The 19,984-nt window shown below is 53.1% G+C and overlaps 2 protein-coding genes across 2 annotated transcripts; both read left to right on the top strand.

Moving 5' to 3' along the window:
• Positions 1 to 11,919: 11,919 nt before the first annotated feature.
• ODF3B (outer dense fiber of sperm tails 3B) lies at positions 11,920 to 13,930 on the top strand. Its single transcript, XM_043563107.1, has 6 exons — positions 11,920 to 12,400; positions 12,576 to 12,779; positions 13,053 to 13,157; positions 13,304 to 13,425; positions 13,535 to 13,678; positions 13,798 to 13,930. The coding sequence occupies exons 1-6, from the start codon at positions 12,292 to 12,294 to the stop codon at positions 13,876 to 13,878; spliced, it is 765 nt and encodes a 254-aa protein (XP_043419042.1). The 5' UTR covers positions 11,920 to 12,291; the 3' UTR covers positions 13,879 to 13,930.
• A 3,510-nt stretch (positions 13,931 to 17,440) lies between these two features.
• LOC122473001 (protein SCO2 homolog, mitochondrial) lies at positions 17,441 to 19,901 on the top strand. The gene is made up of 2 exons (XM_043563106.1): positions 17,441 to 18,335; positions 19,060 to 19,901. Exon 2 carries the CDS (start codon positions 19,073 to 19,075, stop codon positions 19,871 to 19,873), a length of 801 nt encoding a protein of 266 aa, XP_043419041.1. The 5' UTR covers positions 17,441 to 18,335; positions 19,060 to 19,072; the 3' UTR covers positions 19,874 to 19,901.
• The last annotated feature ends 83 nt before the right edge of the window (positions 19,902 to 19,984 follow it).

The raw sequence follows: 19,984 nt of genomic DNA, 5'->3' as shown, positions 1-19,984 counted from the left end.
TTAAAGACCTCACACTTCTCAACTCCAAACTTAGTACAAATCTACAGTATTCAAAACAGTGTGGTATTGGCACAAGGACAGACATATAGACCAATGGAATAGAAGTGAAAGTCCAGAAATAAATCCATGCATCTGTGGCCAGTTGATTTTTGGCAAGGGTGCAAGGGCTTTTCAATGGGGAGAGAATGGTCTCCTTGATAAATGGTGCCGGGATAGCTGGATATCCACATGCAAAAGAATAAGTTGGACCCCTACCTCATGCTGTATAAAAAAAAAAAAAATTAAAATGGAACAACAATCTAAGTTATAAGAGAAAAACCATAAAACTCTTAGAAGAAAAGCATAAGGATAAACATTCATGACCTTGGATTTAACAATGGATTCTTAGATATGACAGCAATAAAAATGAACAAAATAAGAAAAAAATAGATAAACTAGATTGCAATGAAACATAAAGCTTTTGTTCAAAGGACATTATCAAAAAAGTGACAACCTTATAGAATGGGAGAAAATATTTTCAAATCATATTTCTGATAAAGGTCTAGTATCCAGAATATATAAAGTACCCTTACAACTCAACAACAAAAAGACAACAACCCATTTTTAATGTTTATTTTTGAGAGACAGAGTGTGAGCTGGGAGGTTCAGAGAGAGAGGGAGACATAGAATCTGAAGCAGGCTCCAGGCTCTGAGCTGTCAGCACAGAGCCCCGATGCGGGGCTTGAACTCACGAACCTTGAGATTATGACCTGAGCTGAAGTCAGACACTTAACCGACTGAGCCACCTAGGCGCCCAACAACCCATTTTTTTTTCATAGGCAAAGATCCTGAATAGGCATTGCTCTAAAGAAGATACATAAATGACCAGCAAGCACATGAAAAAATGCTCAACATCATTAGGGAAATGCTAATCAAGACTGCAGTGAGGTACCACTTCACATCCACTAGGATGGTTACAAATTAAAGAGTTAGAAAGTAGGAGCTCCTGGGTGGCTCAGTCTGTTAATCATCCAAATCTTGGTTTTGGCTCAGGTCATAATCTCACAGTTAATGAGTTTGAGCCCCACGTCAGGCTCCGTGCTGGCAGTATGGAGCCTGCTCAGGATTCTCTCTGTCCCTCCCCTGCTCATGCATGCTCGCTCTCTCTCTCTCTCTCTCTCTCTCAAAATAAATAAACTTTTAAAAAATCCTGCTAAAAAAAATTAAACATACAATTACCGTATGACCCACCAATTTTAGGCATATACCTAACAGAATTAAAAATAGACCCTTAAATAAGCATTTGTACATACATGCTCATAGCAGTATTCATAATAGCCAAGAGGAAGAAACAGCCCAAATGTCCATAATGTATAATTAACATTATGCTGAGTGCAATAAGCCAGACACAAAAGGACAAATATTCTGTGTTTCACTTATAAGAGGTACCTTATAGTCAAATTCATAGAGACAGAAAGTAGATTAGGGTTAACAGGGACTGAGAGAAGAGAAGGAGTTTTTTTTTAATGAGCACAGAGTTTATGTTGGCCATGATGAACAAGTTTTGGGTAGAGATGGTGGTGATGAGTACGCAGCACTGTGAATGTATTTAATGCTCCTGAATTGTGCCCTTACAAATGGCTAAGAGTGTAAATATTATAAGCAGTCCCCAAAGTGTCATTATTCTGCAGCATAGACCAGTCATAGATGTTCTGAAGGCACCCATGTAAGGTTCCAACAGCAAGGGTGACCAGGAACACTGATCCCATTATATATTTGTAGGTTCCCCAAAGAGTGACTAGTCCTGTCTAGTTTCTCCAAGTGACAAGAAATAAATCAAAGAATGTCCAGGCCCAGGGGCACCTGGGTGGCTCAATGGGTTAAGCGTCTGACTCTTGATCTCAGCTCAGGACTTGATCTCGGGGTCATGAGTTCAAGCCATGCCTTGGGCTCCCCACTGGGTGTGAAGCCTACTTTAATTCTTTTTTCAATGTTTACTTATTTTTGAGAGAGGGAGAGAGACAGAGTGCGAGCCAGGGAAAGTCAGAGAGAGAGGGAGACACAGAATCCGAAGCAGGCTCCAGGCATTGAGCTGTCGGCACAGAGCCCGACGTGGGGCTCCAACTCACCAACTGTGAGATCGTGACCTGAGCCGAAGTCGGACACCTGATGGACTAAACCACCCAGGCCCTCCTCGTGAAACCTACTTTTAAAAAAGTGTCCAGGCCCAGGAACAGCCCCCAGCAGTGTGCATATAGAGAACTAAGGTGTGTGTAGGAGGAACCGAGCAACGGGACACGGACATCAACCAAGGCCTTGCTGTGTCTTGGCAGACTGGCTCAGTCAGGGTGGGTCTGTTGTCAACAAAGCCTCCTAAAGAGTGAAGGGATGTCTAGACTTCTGCCTCAACAATTTAGAAATTCTCTTGGGTTCACTAGGCTGACAGCTGCTATCAACAACCAGTAGTTAATAAATAAATCAAGGAGTAACAGCTGAGAAATGTGTTTTCTTTACATGTATTTCAAGTAACTTGAAACACACATATTCCCACAGACATGCACATTATACAAGTGCACAACACACACAACTGGCTGTGTGATCTAGGAGTAGCGTCCTCCCTTCCCTTCTCTGGCCCCCACTCAGGAACACATCAGCTTGTGTAAGAATTCGTTTGTTTTATTCTTTACATTTTATTTTGTTTCTAATTTTTGTGTTTTTTCCCTCCTCCCATCACCCCCATGGAGGGGGAGGTCAGGGGTTTTTGCTTTCGCTATTCTCTGTTTTCTTGCTTTTTCATTTGGAAACTCTCCTATAGTTTTCTATTCCACTGCTGTTCATTTTCCTTCCCTGCTCTCTTAATTCAGACACTTATGACTGTACCACTGGTCACAAACAAGAAGTTTAATATGCTCTCCTAACAAGATCCCTCCACAAGATAAAACCTCTAGAATAATTTCTCTCTCCCATTTCTCTCCCTGTCTCCCCATCTCCATGAGAAGTTTGGAAAGATTTTACCTCTCCCAAGCATCTGTTCTACTGAAACAGTTTAATCTTTATTAGAACCTCCCCCACACCGTGTGTGTGTGTGTGTGTGTGTGTGTGTGTGCACGCGCGTGTGCACACGTGTATGTGTGAACTGCGGACGTGTGTGCGTGCGCGTGCTTGTACAGGGATAGAGATTCCTTGCTCAACAACGTTTCTTCCTTGCCGCTGTATCGGGGTCTGGTTCTGGTGTATCTGCCGTTTGTCTTCCATCTTTCCCTACTATTTTCCTCACTGCTACCTGGATGCTCTGCCCCTGACTTCTGGAACATTCCAGCCCTGTGCTGTGCTCTGGCAGGTGGAGGCTGTTCCGACTGGGCCATGGGTTCCAGGCTGTGTCTTTTCCTACCGTGATCTTGCTATCCCACCGTTCTCCAGCGCCTGGTGTTGAAGAGGACAGACCTGATGCCATTCTGACTTTTCTTTTCGTAGGCAATTTGGGTTTTCTTCCCAGAAGCTTATAGGGCATCTTTTCTTAGAATCAGATCATTATGTTGTCTTAGCAGGCCACCCTGGGACTCAGGGATCTCTTTGCTTCCCAGACTTGAGTCTGTCTCCAGCTGAGCAGAGTTCTCTTCTACTTTTCATTGAAGTATGGCCTCGGTGCCACCCTTTCCTTTCTCTCCTTTGGGAACACCCGCGTCTGGTCACATACATCTGTGCCTCTCCTCCAACAGGCTTATCTTTGTTCCTCATGATTTCCATCTCCTTTTGTTTCCGATGCTTTCTACGTGGTGGTCCAGGCCACCTGTTCACACTTCAGCCATGACCATTCTCTGCTGTAGTTCAGAGACCGCAAGTTTGAGACTGACATCATTGTTCCATTGTGCGTCCGTCACCTTCGAAAATTTCGGTTTGCCGGGGAGCTGTTTTCGGGCGTGTCCTTGTGCGCATTGCACTTGTCCTTCCTCTGTGCTCAGCGTCTTTTATTCAGGAGTTTAGCTGTCTTCCTCGTCCACGATTCCGTTGCACCAGCTTCGGGAAATCGGCCTTCCTCAGTCTCAGTAATAGCACACAGCTGGCCAGTGCAGGCTTCTTGAAATGTTTTCTCAGCTCAGCCCTCACTGTGCCGTTCCTCTTGGTTTTCCTTGTGCCTCGCTGGTTGCTGGTTCCTCCCCTTCTTGCCAGCCACAAGTGCGCCTGGGCCTGTTGTGGGCCCTCCCGAGCCTTGCGGATGGCAATGACCGTCGTGTGGTTCCTGTCACGCGGTTGCTGTGCTACCACATGCACGATGCCTAATGTGGGCCGGACAGCAAGACGGCCCGATAACGTAAGAGGGACTTGCCCCAGGAACCGTGATGTCGATCTAATGATGTTCGTCGAAAATGGCACCTTTGACAGCCATGTAAGGTACTTGTGGGGGCGTTTCTGTCACAGTAATGTGGTTGGGGATGGACGTGTCTTCCTGCAATCTGACCCGCTCTCACTGTAGATGGCAAAATATCGCTCTACCAACATAACCATCACCCAGGAGGACCACAGAACCTTGAGAAGCTGTGCTCGGCAAATGTCACACCACCTGATGGCTTATGGAATAGCTGAGATGTGGCCTTAGACCCAAGCCCAGGAGACTGTCGCTTCTTTGTGATTTATGCGTCAGAGTCCTCATTTCTGCCAAATCTCTAGCCTGGGACTGCCCTAGTGGCCGAGAATCTAGTGCTTTCCCTTTCCTTCACCCACATCCGCTCTACGTCAGGGGTTCACAATGTCTGCTTTTGTAAAGAGCCAGGTAATAACTATTTTTGCCTCTGCAGGTCATATGGACTACTCGGCTTTGCTATTACAGCATGAAAGCCACCATAGAGAACAGTAGATGAGGCAGGCTGGCTTAGTGGCCCCTGCTCTAAGGGATCCCATCCATTCCCAGGGCTCGAGGATGCTTTCCAGGCCCGTTTCCAAGCTAGACGTCGCCACTGAGCCCCAGGTGCGTGTGTCTCCCCAGTTAACATCTTCGGCTGGGGGCGTAATAGCCATCTTGAACCTCAGACGCTCAAATCAAGACTTGATCTTTCCACCTTTCTGGATGCGGCCAGTTGCATTCAACTTCCATTGTCATCAGCTGCTTCTATGCATTTTCCTGTATTTCAGAACCTACAAGCTGAAAAACCACATTTTTCAGACCCCCTTGCGGTGGGACTTCCGAAGGGAGTGGTTGCATCAAATGTACGCTCATGGGACGACACAGGAGGCAGGGTGGCCATGCAGTCTCCGGGCACACGATGCCACAGCGATGGCTGTCAGGGCAGGGTGGGGTGCGGTTGGCAGGAGAGAGACAACAAGGCCCCAAGTTCCTGGCCTCACAGTCACGGCTACCCAAGTCTCTCAGACTCAAGGGGCCACCTCTCAGTCCACACGCAGCAGCCCATCTGAAGATTCTGTAGTGTCCCCTGTAATAAATCCATTTCTGCCATAACTATTTGAGAGCGGTTTCTGTTTTCTGCACCGAGCGTGATCGATTCGCTCGCCCAAACTGCCCCGCTCCCCATCAGCTTAGCCTCAGAAATGACCCTCTATCCATTTTCTGTGAATTGAGTTCCAGTCAGAAGCTTCAAAACCACACCAGTAATGCGAACAGGAAGAAAATGCGATGAAGAAGTGTTAACTAAGAAAAGGAGATTCCCCCTCAAGTGGACAGAAGAGTGTTCCAAGGGACCCCCCCACTGAAAAAATCCACATGTGACGTTTGATTCCCCCCAAATTTACCTAGTACTGATGACAGAAACAGTGGGGAACACACATCTTGAATGTTTTATGTATTATGTGCTGTATTCTTACGATAAAGCTACAATGTTACTCAGAAAGTCACAAGAAAGTATTTACAACACTGTACTGTATTCATGGAAAACATCAGCCTATAAGGGGATGTGCAGGTCACACCCGTGTTGTTCAAGGCTCCCAGCTGCACACCCAGGGCTGACAGAGAGAAGAACCCAGAACCTGGAAGAGCCCCACACCTGCCGCAAGGGTGAGGCTCCTCTTGTCTGGAGGGTGTGGCTTCCACAGGTGGAGAAGAAAAGAGGGCGCGAGTCTGAGCCGGCGGGCAAGAGCAGCTGCCACACGGTGCAGAAACTTGAGAGGGTGCAGGCAGGACGCAGCTGGCCTAGCCGGGCTGCTCAGGTGACAGCCTCCCGCCTCCCGCCATCGGATCCTGGCCTCTGCACCAAACTGCGCGCCGCAAGGAACGAAGGCCCTTCTCTAGGCCAGTCCTTGCGGTGTCCCTCCGGCACCCCCTATGGACAAAACCTAGCACCACCCCAGCTGGCAAAGGGGAGTGTGGGGGGGGGGCTGGGCAGTGTCGGTGCAAACAGAAGGGGGGAGGGGTTTAGTGCTGGGAGGGGACGGAGTGAAAGTGGCACACTGCTCGGTCCATCAAAGCAGAAGCAACGAGTGATCCCCACCTTTCCTTTATCGCTTACATCCAATATATTACCAAAGCGTGTCAGTTTTAGCACCAAAACCTATCTCCAACCACGCTCTCTCCTTCTCTCTCCATCATCACTGCTTTACTCAGAGTCACAACAGATCCAACCTGGACCTACAGAAATATAACCTGTTCCTAAACTGGTAAACTCAAAACCATAATCCAGTCCATCCTCCCCAAAGTAATCTATGCAGCCAATGCAATTTCAATCAATTTCAACTCATTCAGAAATTCACATAAGGAAAAAAAAAATGTGTAAAATGTTCCAAGTAATTGTGGAGAGGAAGCCAAAACAGAAGGGACTTGCCCTATCAGAAATCAAAAGACACTAGGAGCCCATAACGAAACATTCCAGTGTAGGTGCAGGGATAGACAGATAGGAATTTAGAGCCCAGAAACAAACCTAGGGGAGTTTAGTATATGATCAAGTTAGCAATTCAAATAATCAAGGAAATTATGTTTTTTTGAAAAATGGTATTGGAAGACAGGACAATAAAGTATATTCTTCCCTCATACTATACCCAGAATAGGGACGCCTGGGTGGCTCAGTTGGTTAAGCATCCGACTTCAGCTCAGGTCATGATCTCACAGTTCAAAAATTCAAGTCCCACATCAGACTCTGTGCTGTCAGCTCAGAGCCCAGAGGCTGCCTCCGATTCTGTGTCTCTCTCTCTGCCCCTCCCCTGCTCATGCTCCCTTGGTCTCTTAAAAATAAACATTAAATAAATAAATAAATAAATAGATAAATAAATAAATAAATAAAGTTATTTACATTAAAAAAAAACTACACACAGAATAAATTCCAAATGATGAAAACTTTGAAATCATAGGTTTGTGTGTGTGAGTGTGTGTGCTAGGATAAACAATAGAACAGTGTTCCAGTGTTGAGCTGCTGGGCCCCAAAGCTAGAAGCCCAAAAGGAAACGTTTGACATATTGGACTATACAAAAACATATTTTTTCTGTACAGCAAAAGATTACCAATAACAAAATAGAAAGAAAAACTACAAATCTGGAAAACATATGACCCCCAAAGTTAAATATGTAACATAAAGATGTCTTGGGGTGCTGGCTGGCTCAGTCGGTGAAGCGTGCAACTCTTGATCTCAGGGTCGTGAGTTTGAGCCCCACATTGGGTGTAGAGATTACTTAAAAATAAAATCTTTTAGGGGCGCCTGGGTGGAGCAGTGGTTAAGCGTCCGACTTCAGCCAGGTTACGATCTCGCGGTCCGTGAGTTCGAGCCCCGCGTCGGGCTCTGGGCTGATGGCTCGGAGCCTGGAGCCTGTTTCCGATTCTGTGTCTCCCTCTCTCTCTGCCCCTCCCCCATTCATGCTCTGTCTCTCTCTGTCCCAAAAATAAATAAACGTTGAAAAAAATAAAAATAAAAATAAAATCTTTTAGGGGAGCCCAGGTGGCTCAGTGGTTAAGCTTCCGACTTCGGCTCAGGTCATGATCTCACAGTCTGTGGGTTCAAGCCCCGCACTGGGCTCTGTGCTGACAGTTCGGAGCCTGGAGCCTGCTTCAGATTCTGTGTCTTTCTCTCTCTACCCCGCCCTCACTCATGCTCTGTCTCTCTCTCTCTCTCTTTCAAAAATAAACCTTAAAAAAGGTTTACATAAAAATCAGAAAATAAAATATTTTAAATAAATGTCTTACAAATCAATAAGAAAAATATGAAAAAAACAACAGAAAATTTGATAGAAACACGTGAACAGGCAGTTTGTCGAAATATATATGGCCAATAAATCTATGAAATATGTTCATTCTTCCTAAGAACCAATGAAATGCAAATCTCAACAAAACAAGACCTTATTTTCACATCAGACTGGCCAAGGTATAGAGGCAGTGTGATTCATTAAGGGTCTAGAGTGTGAGAGCCAGATAGTCTGGATCTGAATCTCAGTCCCACCACTCTCTAAGCATGTAGCCCTTCATGCCTTCATGTAGTTTCCTAATCTGTAAAATTGGAATAAATAATAGCACTTTACTCCAACTTTGCTGTGAGGGTTAAATAAAATAATTTCAGCAAATTAGTACTCAGTATAGTGCCTGACACATAATACATGCTCTATGAATATATTTGGCTCTATTAGAAAGGTTGATCTTAACCTTCACTGGTTAGTGTGTACAGAAAAAGAAACACAATTCATTGAAGAAAGTATAAATTAATCTATTTATTCATCAAATATTTATGACCCACTGGAGACACAACAGCAAGCAAGAGGCTCAGTCAGCACCCTCACTGGCGAGCATTCTAGGGAGGCTGCACTTCTGAGGACGGCAATTAGCCAACATTCGCCAAATCATCATCCCCTTGACCTCGCAGTCCCACATCAGGAAGTTTATCCCAAAGAACTATTTGGGTGAACTTATGAAGATTAATTTAGTAGAATTCAGAGTACCTGGGATCACAATCTTAAGCTGCAGAACCAACCCAAATATCTATGAATGAGGACTGGTTAAGTCATCATACAGGAAGGCACAGAATCGCGTGGGTAAGACAAGCCCATTCTGGGATAAGACAAGCATCCAGGGTGCTCTGCTTCTGGCTGTGTGTCTTTCTGCATAGGTTGGCTTTTTCCTTACAGCTGGATGCACCATGCTTATATCTTGGGTAGAAATTCGGCTATTTCCATGGAGGAGGGAAATAAATGATTCATTGGCTGAAGAAACAAAGGCAAACGAGGAAAAACCAGGTCCCATCACTGTCCACTAACCCCAGGAATCTAGTCCTGCCCCCAGCCCTCATTTTCTGCCCACACATTCTAGGAGCTCATCCTTCCCTGACTTTCTGTCTTTCTACAGCCGCTGCTCCTGCACCTGGTGGCTGAGCCCAGGCAGAGTCCTGGGCAGATGGGGAGTCCCGGGGCACAGGGGTGCACACCAGCCCTGGAACTTCCCACTCAGGTCCCGGTTCCCACTCAAATGCTGGCCCTGGATGGCCAAGCTGCTGCGAGCCCCTGGAAGCCCACAGCTCACAGCTCGGTGCACCCCAGATCCCACGTCTGGGTGGACCAACCCGGTGTGTCTGATTTTATGGGGGATCTTCTGTCAACACCCCCTCTGGTATCCTGCAACATGCTTTTCAGAAATTATCATCTAATAAGCAGCAATAATGATTTTATTGACTCATTCTTTAATTCGCAATTAAAATGAGCAATTTTAAAATATTTTTGTTTTTAAAATACTCTAATTCAGTAAAATACTTCACATATGAAATAAAGTTTGTACCAAACAAACAAAAATAGTACACCTTGCCCTATCTCAGTATTTTAATTTTTTAAATTTATTTATTTCTTTTGAGAGAGAGAGAGAGAGAGAGAGAGAGAGAGAGAACCCCAAGCAGTCTCCGCACTGTCAGAGCGGGGCCGATGCGAGACTTGAACTCACCAATTTAAGCTGAAATCAAGAATCGGACACAACCAACTGAGCCACCCAGGAGTCCCTCACTATTTAAAATCTTAAACACAGGGGCGCCTGGGTGGCGCAGTCGATTAAGCGTCTGACTTCAGCCAGGTCACGATCTCGCGGTCCGTGAGTTCGAGCCCCGCGTCAGGCTCTGGGCTGATGGCTCAGAGCCTGGAGCCTGTTTCAGATTCTGTGTCTCCCTCTCTCTCTGCCCCTCCCCCGTTCATGCTCTGTCTCTCTCTGTCCCAAAAATAAATAAACGTTGAAAAAAATAAAAATAAAAAATAAAATAAAATAAAATAAAATCTTAAACACAAATAAAAACTCCAAATGGTCACAGAATTACAAAAGTGCGAAAACTGAGTTCTGTTTCTTCTTCCTTCTTGCAATCACTCTGGTCTCATTGCTCATCTCAAATCTAAGGCTTAAAAGGAGAAATATGTGTCACCTCGGGGAGAGGAGACACAACTGCCCCTTGAGCTCCAAAAGCCGTTTCGAATGTCCAAGCATGAGGCACTGAGTCCCCTAAGAACAACTTGTAGGGAGTCTGCATTAACTTCCATACAGAATACAACATTTAATAAAGGTAATAAAAATTGCTAACTTGAAACTTACATATATGCTACTAAAATTCAACAGTAACCACAGTATCTTTTTTTTTTAAACTTTTTTTTTTAATTTTTTTTTTCAACGTTTATTTATTTTTGGGACAGAGAGAGACAGAGCATGAATGGGGGAGGGGCAGAGAGAGAGGGAGACACAGAGTCGGAAACAGGCTCCAGGCTCTGAGCCATCAGCCCAGAGCCCGACGTGGGGCTCGAACTCACGGACCGCGAGATCGTGACCTGGCTGAAGTCGGATGCTTAACCGACTGCGCCACCCAGGCGCCCCCACAGTATCTTTTTAAACCACTAACAGAAGATTTGTGGGGTAGGAGTTATCTTCTCTCGGACCTTCTTTAGAATTGCTGGTCTCGTAAGGATAATAAAAGGCTGATCAATTTGGCACGCCCTCGGTGTTATTTTAAAATTCTCTTTAGACAAGGCACCCTCTACCTGCCTCTCCCTTTCGGCCCTCAGGTCCCCCCTGGAGGGCCCAGACGCGCAGCTCCCAGCAATCCCCAGCTTGCCTCACGTTCCATGCCACACTGGGCTCAGAGCTCCCTTGGCAAAGACCAGAATTCCCACAAGCCACTGGGCCCTCCTTCTCATCCCCTGCCCCCTCCCGAGAGTAGGCAGGTGACTGGCAGAGCTGGGTAAAATGGACACATTCTTTTCATTTCCTTCATTGCTTTTTTTTTTTTTCTGTTTGTAAGATAAACACTAAGTTTCTTTACTTAAATTTTTCCTTCATTAATAATGAAGTTATTTAGGGGCACCTGGGTGGCTCAGTCAGTTAAGCATCTGACTCTTGGTTTCAGCTCAGGTCATGATCTCGGGGTTCTTGGGTTCAAGCCCCACATCGGTTCTGTATTGACAGTGCAGAGCCTGCTTGGGATTCTCTCTCTCTCCCTCTCTCTCTGCCCATCCCCTGATAGCACTCTCTCTCAAAATAAATAAACTTTAAAAAATAATGAAAACGTATAGCCTAAATAGAGTTATTTAAGGCTATACGTTTTCCACTGAACACAGCTGTAGCTATGTCCTGTAGAGTTGGGTATGAGGGATCTACCTTTGCAATGTTTTCTACATAACGTGTAACTTCACATTTGAGTTTCTCTTTGATCCAGTGGTTTTTAAATGAGAATTTGTCAGGGCGCCGTACACTTCTGGAATGGGGGCACTGAAGCCCAGCGAAGAGCCAGGCCAGTGCTCTGGCGCAAGGCCCTGCCTGCAGGGCGGCGGCACCGGCGACGACTCCGCGGAGAAGCCTCCAGGGCTGGGTTGCGGGGGGCGGAGCCAGGTTGGGGTAAGGGGCGGTCAGCCCCGTTGCCAGGAGGCGGAACCTGGACACAATGGGGTCTGAGAGTCGGGCCGGGAGGGGGCAGGCATCCGGGCACCCCACCTTGCCTTCCCCGCCGGGAGCCACAAGAGCAGGTTAGTGCATCAACTCTGGAGCACCCTCTGGGCGCCAGGTTCCCCACGTCGCCTCCTCGCCCCAGTGTCTTGGCCGGATGCCCCTAAAATATCCTAGCCCCCCAGAACCCCAGGGAATTCCTTCCCCCCAGGATTGAGTCCAAACTTGGCGCGCTCACACACCCCTACTGGACTCACTTTGGGGGCTTGAAGCTCCGGCCCGGCCCCCCGCCGCCCCCCGCCGAGCCGGGAAAGCTCCGGTTTGTTTTCCCGGCGCCCGGGATACAGGATGGGCCCCACCCCCGGAGTCGGGAGGAGCTGGAGCGGAGAAGCGCGTTCGGCGCGAGTCCTGGGTGGAGGGGCCGGGGCCGCCACCTTCTGTCCACAGGTGCCGCGGGCCGTAAGCTCACCCCACCCTCGCGCGCCATGGGCTCGGACGTCTGGGTCGGCCCTTGGCGGCCGCACCGGCCCCGCGGCCCCATCGCAGCGCTCTACAGAGGCCCGGGGCCCAAGTACATGCTGCCACCGAACACCGGTACCGGCGTCGGGCGGGGGGTGGAGGGGCTACCGAGGCCTGTGCCGCCAAGGGGACGCCTTAACCCGGCTGCAGGGCGGAAGGGAGGGAAGTCTGTTGGAGGGAGGGATACGGTGCACTGTGCCCGGGGCGGGGAGCAGCGGGGGCCCGCGGTGACGCTGGGACGCTCCTTCAGGCTACATCCTGCACGACCCGTCGCGGCCCCGCGCCCCGGCGTTCTCCTTCGGCGCTCGCCTCCCCACGCAGCAGACTTCGTGCGGCCCCGGGCCCGGCCACCTGATTCCAGCTCGTATGACCGTGCGCGGCCCCGACGGCACCCCCGCCTACTCCATCTACGGCCGTCCGCGCCACGCAGCGCCCTTCCTCACTCCGGGACCCGGTCAGGACCCCTGGGACCCCGGGCTCCCCAGGGCAGAGCCGCCTCCGGGAAGGCCCACCCGGGAACCCCCTACCTGTGCCCCGACTCCCCCTCCCCGTGTACCCTAACACTCCAAAATCGGTACCTCCACATCTGGATCTCAACCCCAAGCCCCACCGGGCTTTGACAAACCGTGGCTCGGATTCACCTCAGTCCCAGGACCCCCAACCCGGGTCCCCACCAGGCCCCCAACCCGGTCCCGGTCCCCGCCCACACCCCCGGTCCGCCCCGCAGGCAGGTACTTCCCAGAACGAGCTGGGAACGCGACGTACCCCAGTGCGCCTCGGCACACCATCGCCCCCCGAAACTGGGGCATCCACGCGGAGCCGCAGACCCCAGGTGAGACCAGAAAGGCCTATTCCAGCACCGTGGACCTTCCTATCCCTGAGGGGGAACCACTCTCCAGGCTGCGGCGGGGAGACGCTGGCCTGGCCAGGAAGACTCACCCCCGCCCCAGACCCCACCCCTTGCCGGCTCCTCCCCAGGCCCCGGGGCCTACACTGTGCCCTCGCTCTTGGGTCCGCGTGTCATCGGTAAAGTCTCGGCCCCAACTTACTCCATCTATGGCCGCAGCGCAGTGGGCAGCTGCTTCGAGGACCTCAGCAAGGTGGGAGAGGGGCTGCGGGACACGGCGCAGCGCGGGGTGCACCCGGCGGGCCACAAAGGGTCAGGAAGCAAGAGGTGAAGGCCAGTGCGCCCCCGCTGCCCTCCCACAGACCCCGGGTCCCTGCGCCTACCACGTGGTGAACACTGGGATCTACAAGCCTCGGGCCCCCCAGTTCTCGATGCTGGCGCGGAATTCACTCCCCCAGGACAACACCCTGAATCCGGGACCCGCAGCCTACAACGTGGACCAAGGGGTCTGGAGTCCCGGGTCAAGGGTCAGGGGAGAGGGGAGGAGGGTCGGAGTCCCGGGGTTCCCCGGCGCGGAGCTGGACGCCTGGCCCCGCGAGGTCAGCGCCGTCTCCTGGGTCCGCAGCACCGCAAGCCCGGCGGCTGGAGCTTCGGGATCCGGCACTCGGACCACCTGGCCCGGGTCCTGACCTACGCGGATGACTGACCCGCTGGGCGGGCGTGGCCCCACAAACGTTTGCTTAAAGCCTCCCGAGCCAGCAGCGTGTCCGCCCCTGTGTGTTCGCGGCGGGCGCGCGGGGCGCGGGGCGTGCGCCGCGGGACGCTGGGGTCCACGGGTCCCCGGAGCTCCGCGGGCCTTCCTGATTGGCCGAGACAGAAGGGCCTGGGGCGACCATTGGCCGAGAGTCCCGCCTGTCCGGGAGGCCCCGCCCACCCGCCGTCCTGTGGCCGCGGGACGGCAAACCGCACCCGCCCGGAGTCTGGAGCAGGATAGGTGAGGGCCGCCGTACCGGACAGGTACAGGCCGGGGTCAGGCTGTGAGGCCGACGAGTAGGAGCCAGACACGGAGACACGCACACGGGCACCACAGACACGGTACAGAGGGGCGGACATGAGAGGGAGAGACCGGGATCAGGGTCGGGACAGGTGCACCTGCTGCAGACACCCGGACACAGGGCGGCCGCAGGTTCCGGCGGTCTCGCACCCCGCAGGCTCGGAGCGATGGCGTCCTAGGGACCCACGGCCCAGGGGCGCCTGGTGACCTTTCAGGGGGAGGGAGCTCAAGCAACTCCCGGGTCTGACCCGCCCGAAGAGAGACGAAAGCCCCCTGAGCTAGGGGGACCTGCGGGGCTTCGTGCGCGCTGTGTTGGGAGGGCGCAGGGCGCGCAAATCGGTGCGTGGGAACTTCTGGGCACCCCCTAACCCTGAGGTCAGCCCGAGACCGCTTTCCCCTGGGGACGCCACAACTGTCCTGGGGACAGTGCCCCAGCACTGTCAGTGACCTCAAGATAACCCACCGCTGTGAGAACACCACACCCACCCCCCCCACCCCCCCACCCCCGTGATGGCTACACCACCACCATATTCCATGCCTAGAGGCCATGCTAGTGGCCATGCCACTGGGAGGCATAGATCTGAAGAAGAAAGTGGTGCTGACCCAGGCCCTGGCCAAGTCTGGACAGCAGCTGGAGCTGCCAGAGCCCTTATGCCTGCAACTCATGAACAAGATTCTACAAGGGGAGTGGGTGACAAGGTCAGCCTGGACCTGGTACCTACCCGGCTGGCTATAGGCTACAAGGTTAGAAGATGCCTCCTCTCCAGACCAGAACGTCTGACCTCAAAGAGGTCAGTTAGCAGCCTACAGGCAATCTCCAACTTCAAGCCTGGCCTAGACAAAGTCCCCCAAAGATGGGGTCCAGGCTTCTCACCCCCAGGATGGAATTTAGGTTCCCCCCACCCCATCAGCCCCCCATAACAGGACCAAGTTCTCCAGCTCCCCCTTGGGTACCCCACTCAGGACTCCCAAGGGAAGAGCTGGGTACTCCTCTCTCTTGGTTCCCCAGACTTGTGCTCCTAGGGGTAGGTACTAGCCTCCTCCTCGTCACTCCCCATACCAAATCAAAACAATTTCTTTTCCATTCCCTCTCCACCAGCTGCACATACAACTACTTACTAAATGCTTAACTCCAGCTGAAGCCCTAACCAGGGAAAGTGAGAGAGAATGGTGGAGGTAGAGGAGGAGCAGGTGTGCAGGTGTACTCAGCATCCCTGCCCAGCAGGTACCAATGACCAACAGATGTGGTTTGAGGTACCCTGGTGGGGAAGGAAGGGGTGGGGCCGGGGAGGAAGCCCCGCCAATAAACTGGAGTCTATTCCTGGATTCACCCTCATCCAGAGTTAAGAGCAGGTACAGGTGGGCCACTGGTCATTGATCGAGGTTCTTGATGGTAATATTGGCCAGAATCTCTGAAGAATCACTGATAGGTCATTAATCAGGGTCACTAATGAGGATATTGATCAAAGTTATTTTTGGGTCACTGATGGTCATTGAACTTTGGTCACATCATCAGTGAAACCTTGATTGGAGTCATTAATAGGGACTTGATAACAATCACCATTGGGCTCTCTGATCAATCCTTAATGGGCCACAGGACATTGGTCATTATACCTGATGGGTCAGACCAGTCATTAATGAGGAATTACCAGAATTGTTCAGAAGTTTCTGGTCATGGTCTTGGACACCTGTCATGGTTGCTGATGAATCCTTGATCAGGGTCAGTGAAGGGGGTCGCTGGAAGTCCTGATGCAGGGTAGTCTGGCCGGATGTAAGGGCTGCTGGAGGGAGTGGGCGCAGTCCTATGGGTCAGGGCAAGAAGCTGGTTCCTGTGGACGGACTCCTGTATGAAGCCAGAGTGAGTGTCAGTCTCCATCGACACCCTGCTAGTCATCACAGGTAACCTGACCTCAGACTCCAGGTCTACTTCCTGCATGTTAAAGACCCCTGACCTCTGACCCACACAGTCAGGGTCCTCTCATCAGGAGACCATGGGACTTCCCCCAATCACTGGTGATCTGAATAGACCCCAGGGTCAGCGTACCATCACAAGATCCCTGACCACCAACTCAGAAAGGTGACCTGACTGATGCACAACCCACCAAGCCCGTTGCAGGTACAACAGGGGACTTGATCCTCAACACTCAGGGTCCCTAAACCCTCATGACTGACCCAAGAGTCAGTATACCCCTGTGAGAAATAAGCCCACCGACCCACTCGAAGGAAGGACACGGAGACTCAGAGCACAGTGAAGCCAGGCTCTAATCAACGTTCTTGCAAGAGCGGTGTCTAAGGGACAGGCACACTCAGGGCGGTTATGGCAGGCAATTTATCTCCTAGAGTGAAGTCCCTCCCCTTGTTCTTCATTGGTGAGTACTACAGGGGTTACAGCCTTCCCCAGAGGTCGCCTCTGCCCACGGAAGGCACAAAGTAGTCTGGCTGGAACAAATGTACATTCCCTGAGGTGAGGCAGACTTCAGTTCTTTGGTGCACGCTAACTGCAAAGCCCAAGAAAATAAGGCCGCAAAAGGAGAGGGGAAGAACCAGGAAGTGAAGTGCCTAAGGGTTTGGGACTCCGGCGGGGGGTAGGTTCATACATATTTGCAATAGGTTATAAACCTATTCTTAAGTAGACAGCACAACTTTTATTTGGTGTTTCTGAAAATGAATCATCTCACTTCTCACACGCCACATCTCCGAAAAAGCTCCAGACCCCTCTGCGTCACCACCCCCTCCATCCTCAGTCAGAAGATGGTGGACAGCCCATCCCCTCCGGTGGTGGACTTGAAGTATTCCCTAGTCACACCCAGCAGCTGGCAAGAGTCCTGGGGAGCACCTGTGCCTGCTGGAGTTCGTGTGTCCTATGTGAATCCCAGTGTGGCTGTGGCCTGTTTGGGTAGGTCTTCTAACGTGAGCTCAACTTCCCCTGCATGACTCTGGCAGTCTGGTCCCATGTGCCTCTTGGGAGCTGGAGGACCGGCCGGCCCAGGGGCGCTTCGAGTGGATGCCCGGGAGGAGCAGAGCCTGGACCTGGGCCTGGCTCCAGGCCTATGCTCCCGGACCCCCGCGCCCGGAGGAGGAGCTGCACGTGCCCGTGGACAGTGGGCGCCGGGAGACCTCCGTCCCTCCCCACCAACCCAGGCCCCTTCCCTTCTCCGAGTTCCCATCCCCTTTCCTTCCCCGAGCCCGGATTCTCACCCCTGGCCCCCCGCCTCCGGCCGGCACCGCGCAACTCATCCGGGCGCAGCCACGCGAGGCATCCACTCCGGCGGGAGGTGGAAGCTGAACTGTAGGTCGGCGTGGGTCGGAGGCTGGCCCTGCAGGGGTCGTCGTGCCCTCGGACCGCGCGCCCTTCGCCACCTCCTCGTCCTTTGCCGACCTCTTCCCGCCGCCGCCCGCGCGCGCCGATCGACACACTGCGGAACAGACGGCCGCGGCGAAACCGCAGGAAGGCCGGCTAGACCGAGAGGAAGTGGGGGAAGTGGCTCCGAGGGAAGCCGGGCCGCCGCGGGACGGAGCGCGAAGGGGCGGGGCCAGGGAGACGCCCCGCCCAACTCTGCGCTGGGCCCGCCACCTTTTGCGCACGCGCGCAGAGAAGCAGGGACTGGGGAGCGGGGACGTTCACGCTTGTCTGCGCGTGCGCCATGCCCATGAGCGTGCGCGCTGGCGTTGAGCGCACCGGTAGCGCAGGAATCTGTCGGCTCCGCTAGTGCAGCGTGGTTGAGTCTACAGCGGTGACGAGCTCTGGCAGAGCGGGGCTGTCCCCTGAGTCGCGGTACTTACGCCGGGTTCCGAGGGGACTGGGTCGTGCTCGGTGTGTGGCTCGGTGTCCAGCTTTCTGACCTTACAGGTGCGCGTCCGGGAGGGCGCCCTGGAGGTGGGGCTCCCAGAAAAAAGGGGCCCAGGAAGGCCACAGGCTGCCTTCGCTTGCCAGGCACATCGCGTGCACTGCTTAGAGCGCGTATGTAAAGGAAGCTGGTGGAGAGAGGCTGTGGGACGTGCCAAAGGTCATCCAGCCCAGCGCGCAACCCCAGGAACCATCCGGAAGTGGGCGGAGACCAGAAGTCTGGGAATCCTCGGGAGGGTCTTCTCAGCAGCTGAACGAACAGGTGAGAGGGAGTCTCAAGGCCCCCACTTAGCAAATTTCCAGGGGCTCCTGTGAGAAGGACACGGCGGACACCGAAGTTGGTGTCAGGATCCTGGCTGTGAAGGGGGGGTGGGGACGCTCGTGACCAGTGGAAACCTCATTCCTCTCGGGGTGAGAGCACCAGGAAAGCTCGGCCTGGAGCGGCGTCGGTGGGTACTTGCCCGGGCTCCTTGTGGGCGGATCGGCATGGGTGCACAGGGCTGCTGCTGAGCGCGGGGGGAGGGGGCACAGAGTTAAAGTGGTGAAAGGCTGGCAGGCCGCAGGAGGGCCGGAGGAGCCCATCTTTGGGGGTTAAAGGCAGAGACTCGGCCACCTCCTTTCAAGAAATGGGTTTATTGCAAAACGACACACATGCTCAGGAGCCCAGGCAAGGCATGCACTTGGAATGCTTCCCATCAGCTGACCCGGTGAGGTGTGGAGTGCTTCCCCGGGCCATAGAGCTGCAGGCACAGGACCAGGGTGGGAGGAGACAGACTGGGCCTCTCCAGCTAAAGGACAGGAGTGACAAGCATGGGCATTTGAGAACACCTTTCATAGGTGAGGCAGTCCTGAGCACTAGGTGAGCAGCTGTGAGCTGCCGTGCAGCCTTGGTCCTTCAGATGGTGGCAAGTCTCCCCAGAGCCAACGGGGGCTGACCCAGGAGGCGGAGGCAACCGCAGGCTCCTGACACCTGTGCTCTTTCCTAGGAGCGTCAGGTCCATGCTGCTGCTGGTTCTGGCACCCAAGGCTTGGCACAGGTTCTCTCATCTGAAGCCCCCAGCCCTCGTTTGGACCCCGGGAGGCAAGGCCGGACATGTGAGGTGTCGGCTCCTGTCAAGGCAGGGCCCTGGAGACACGGGCAGGCAGAGCCGGCCCCAGGGCCCTGGGCTTGGAACTAGGCTGTTGATCACCGCCTTGTTTGGGGCTGGGCTGGGTGGGGCCTGGCTGGCTGCCAGGGCTGAGAAGGAGCAGCGGCGGCAGCAACAGCGGACAGAGGCCCTGCGCCAGGCGGCTGTGGGCCAGGGGGACTTCAGCCTGCTGGACCACCAGGGACGGGCTCGCTGCAAAGCCGACTTCCGGGGTCAGTGGGTGCTGATGTACTTTGGGTTCACTCACTGCCCCGACATCTGCCCAGACGAGCTGGAGAAGTTGGTGCAGGTGGTACGGCAGCTGGAGGCTGAGCCCGGCCTGCCCCCGGTGCAGCCTGTCTTCATTACTGTGGACCCCGAGCGGGACACTGTCGCAGCCATGGCCCGCTACGTACAGGACTTCCACCCACGGTTGCTGGGCCTGACCGGTTCTGCTGAGCAGGTGGCCCAAGTGAGCCGCAGCTACCGCGTGTACTACAGCGCGGGCCCCAAGGACGAGGACCAGGATTACATCGTGGACCACTCCATTGCCATCTACCTGCTCAGCCCTGACGGCCTCTTCACGGACTACTACAGCCGGGCCAGATCAGCAGAGCAGATCGCAGACAGCGTGAGGCGCCACATGGCTGCCTTCCGCAGCGTCCTGCACTGAACCAGGTCATTAAAGAGGGTGTGATGGAGCTGTGTGCCTGTGGTCTGCGTCGTCGGTGGCCCCAGGAGGCCACGGCAGGGAAGCGCAGCCCTTTGCCTGCACAGCGCAGGA

This window comes from Prionailurus bengalensis, chromosome B4 (genome assembly GCF_016509475.1).
Source record: "Prionailurus bengalensis isolate Pbe53 chromosome B4, Fcat_Pben_1.1_paternal_pri, whole genome shotgun sequence".
In the NCBI taxonomy this organism is placed as follows: Eukaryota; Metazoa; Chordata; class Mammalia; order Carnivora; family Felidae; genus Prionailurus; species Prionailurus bengalensis.
This window is presented reverse-complemented; position numbering and strand designations above follow the sequence as displayed.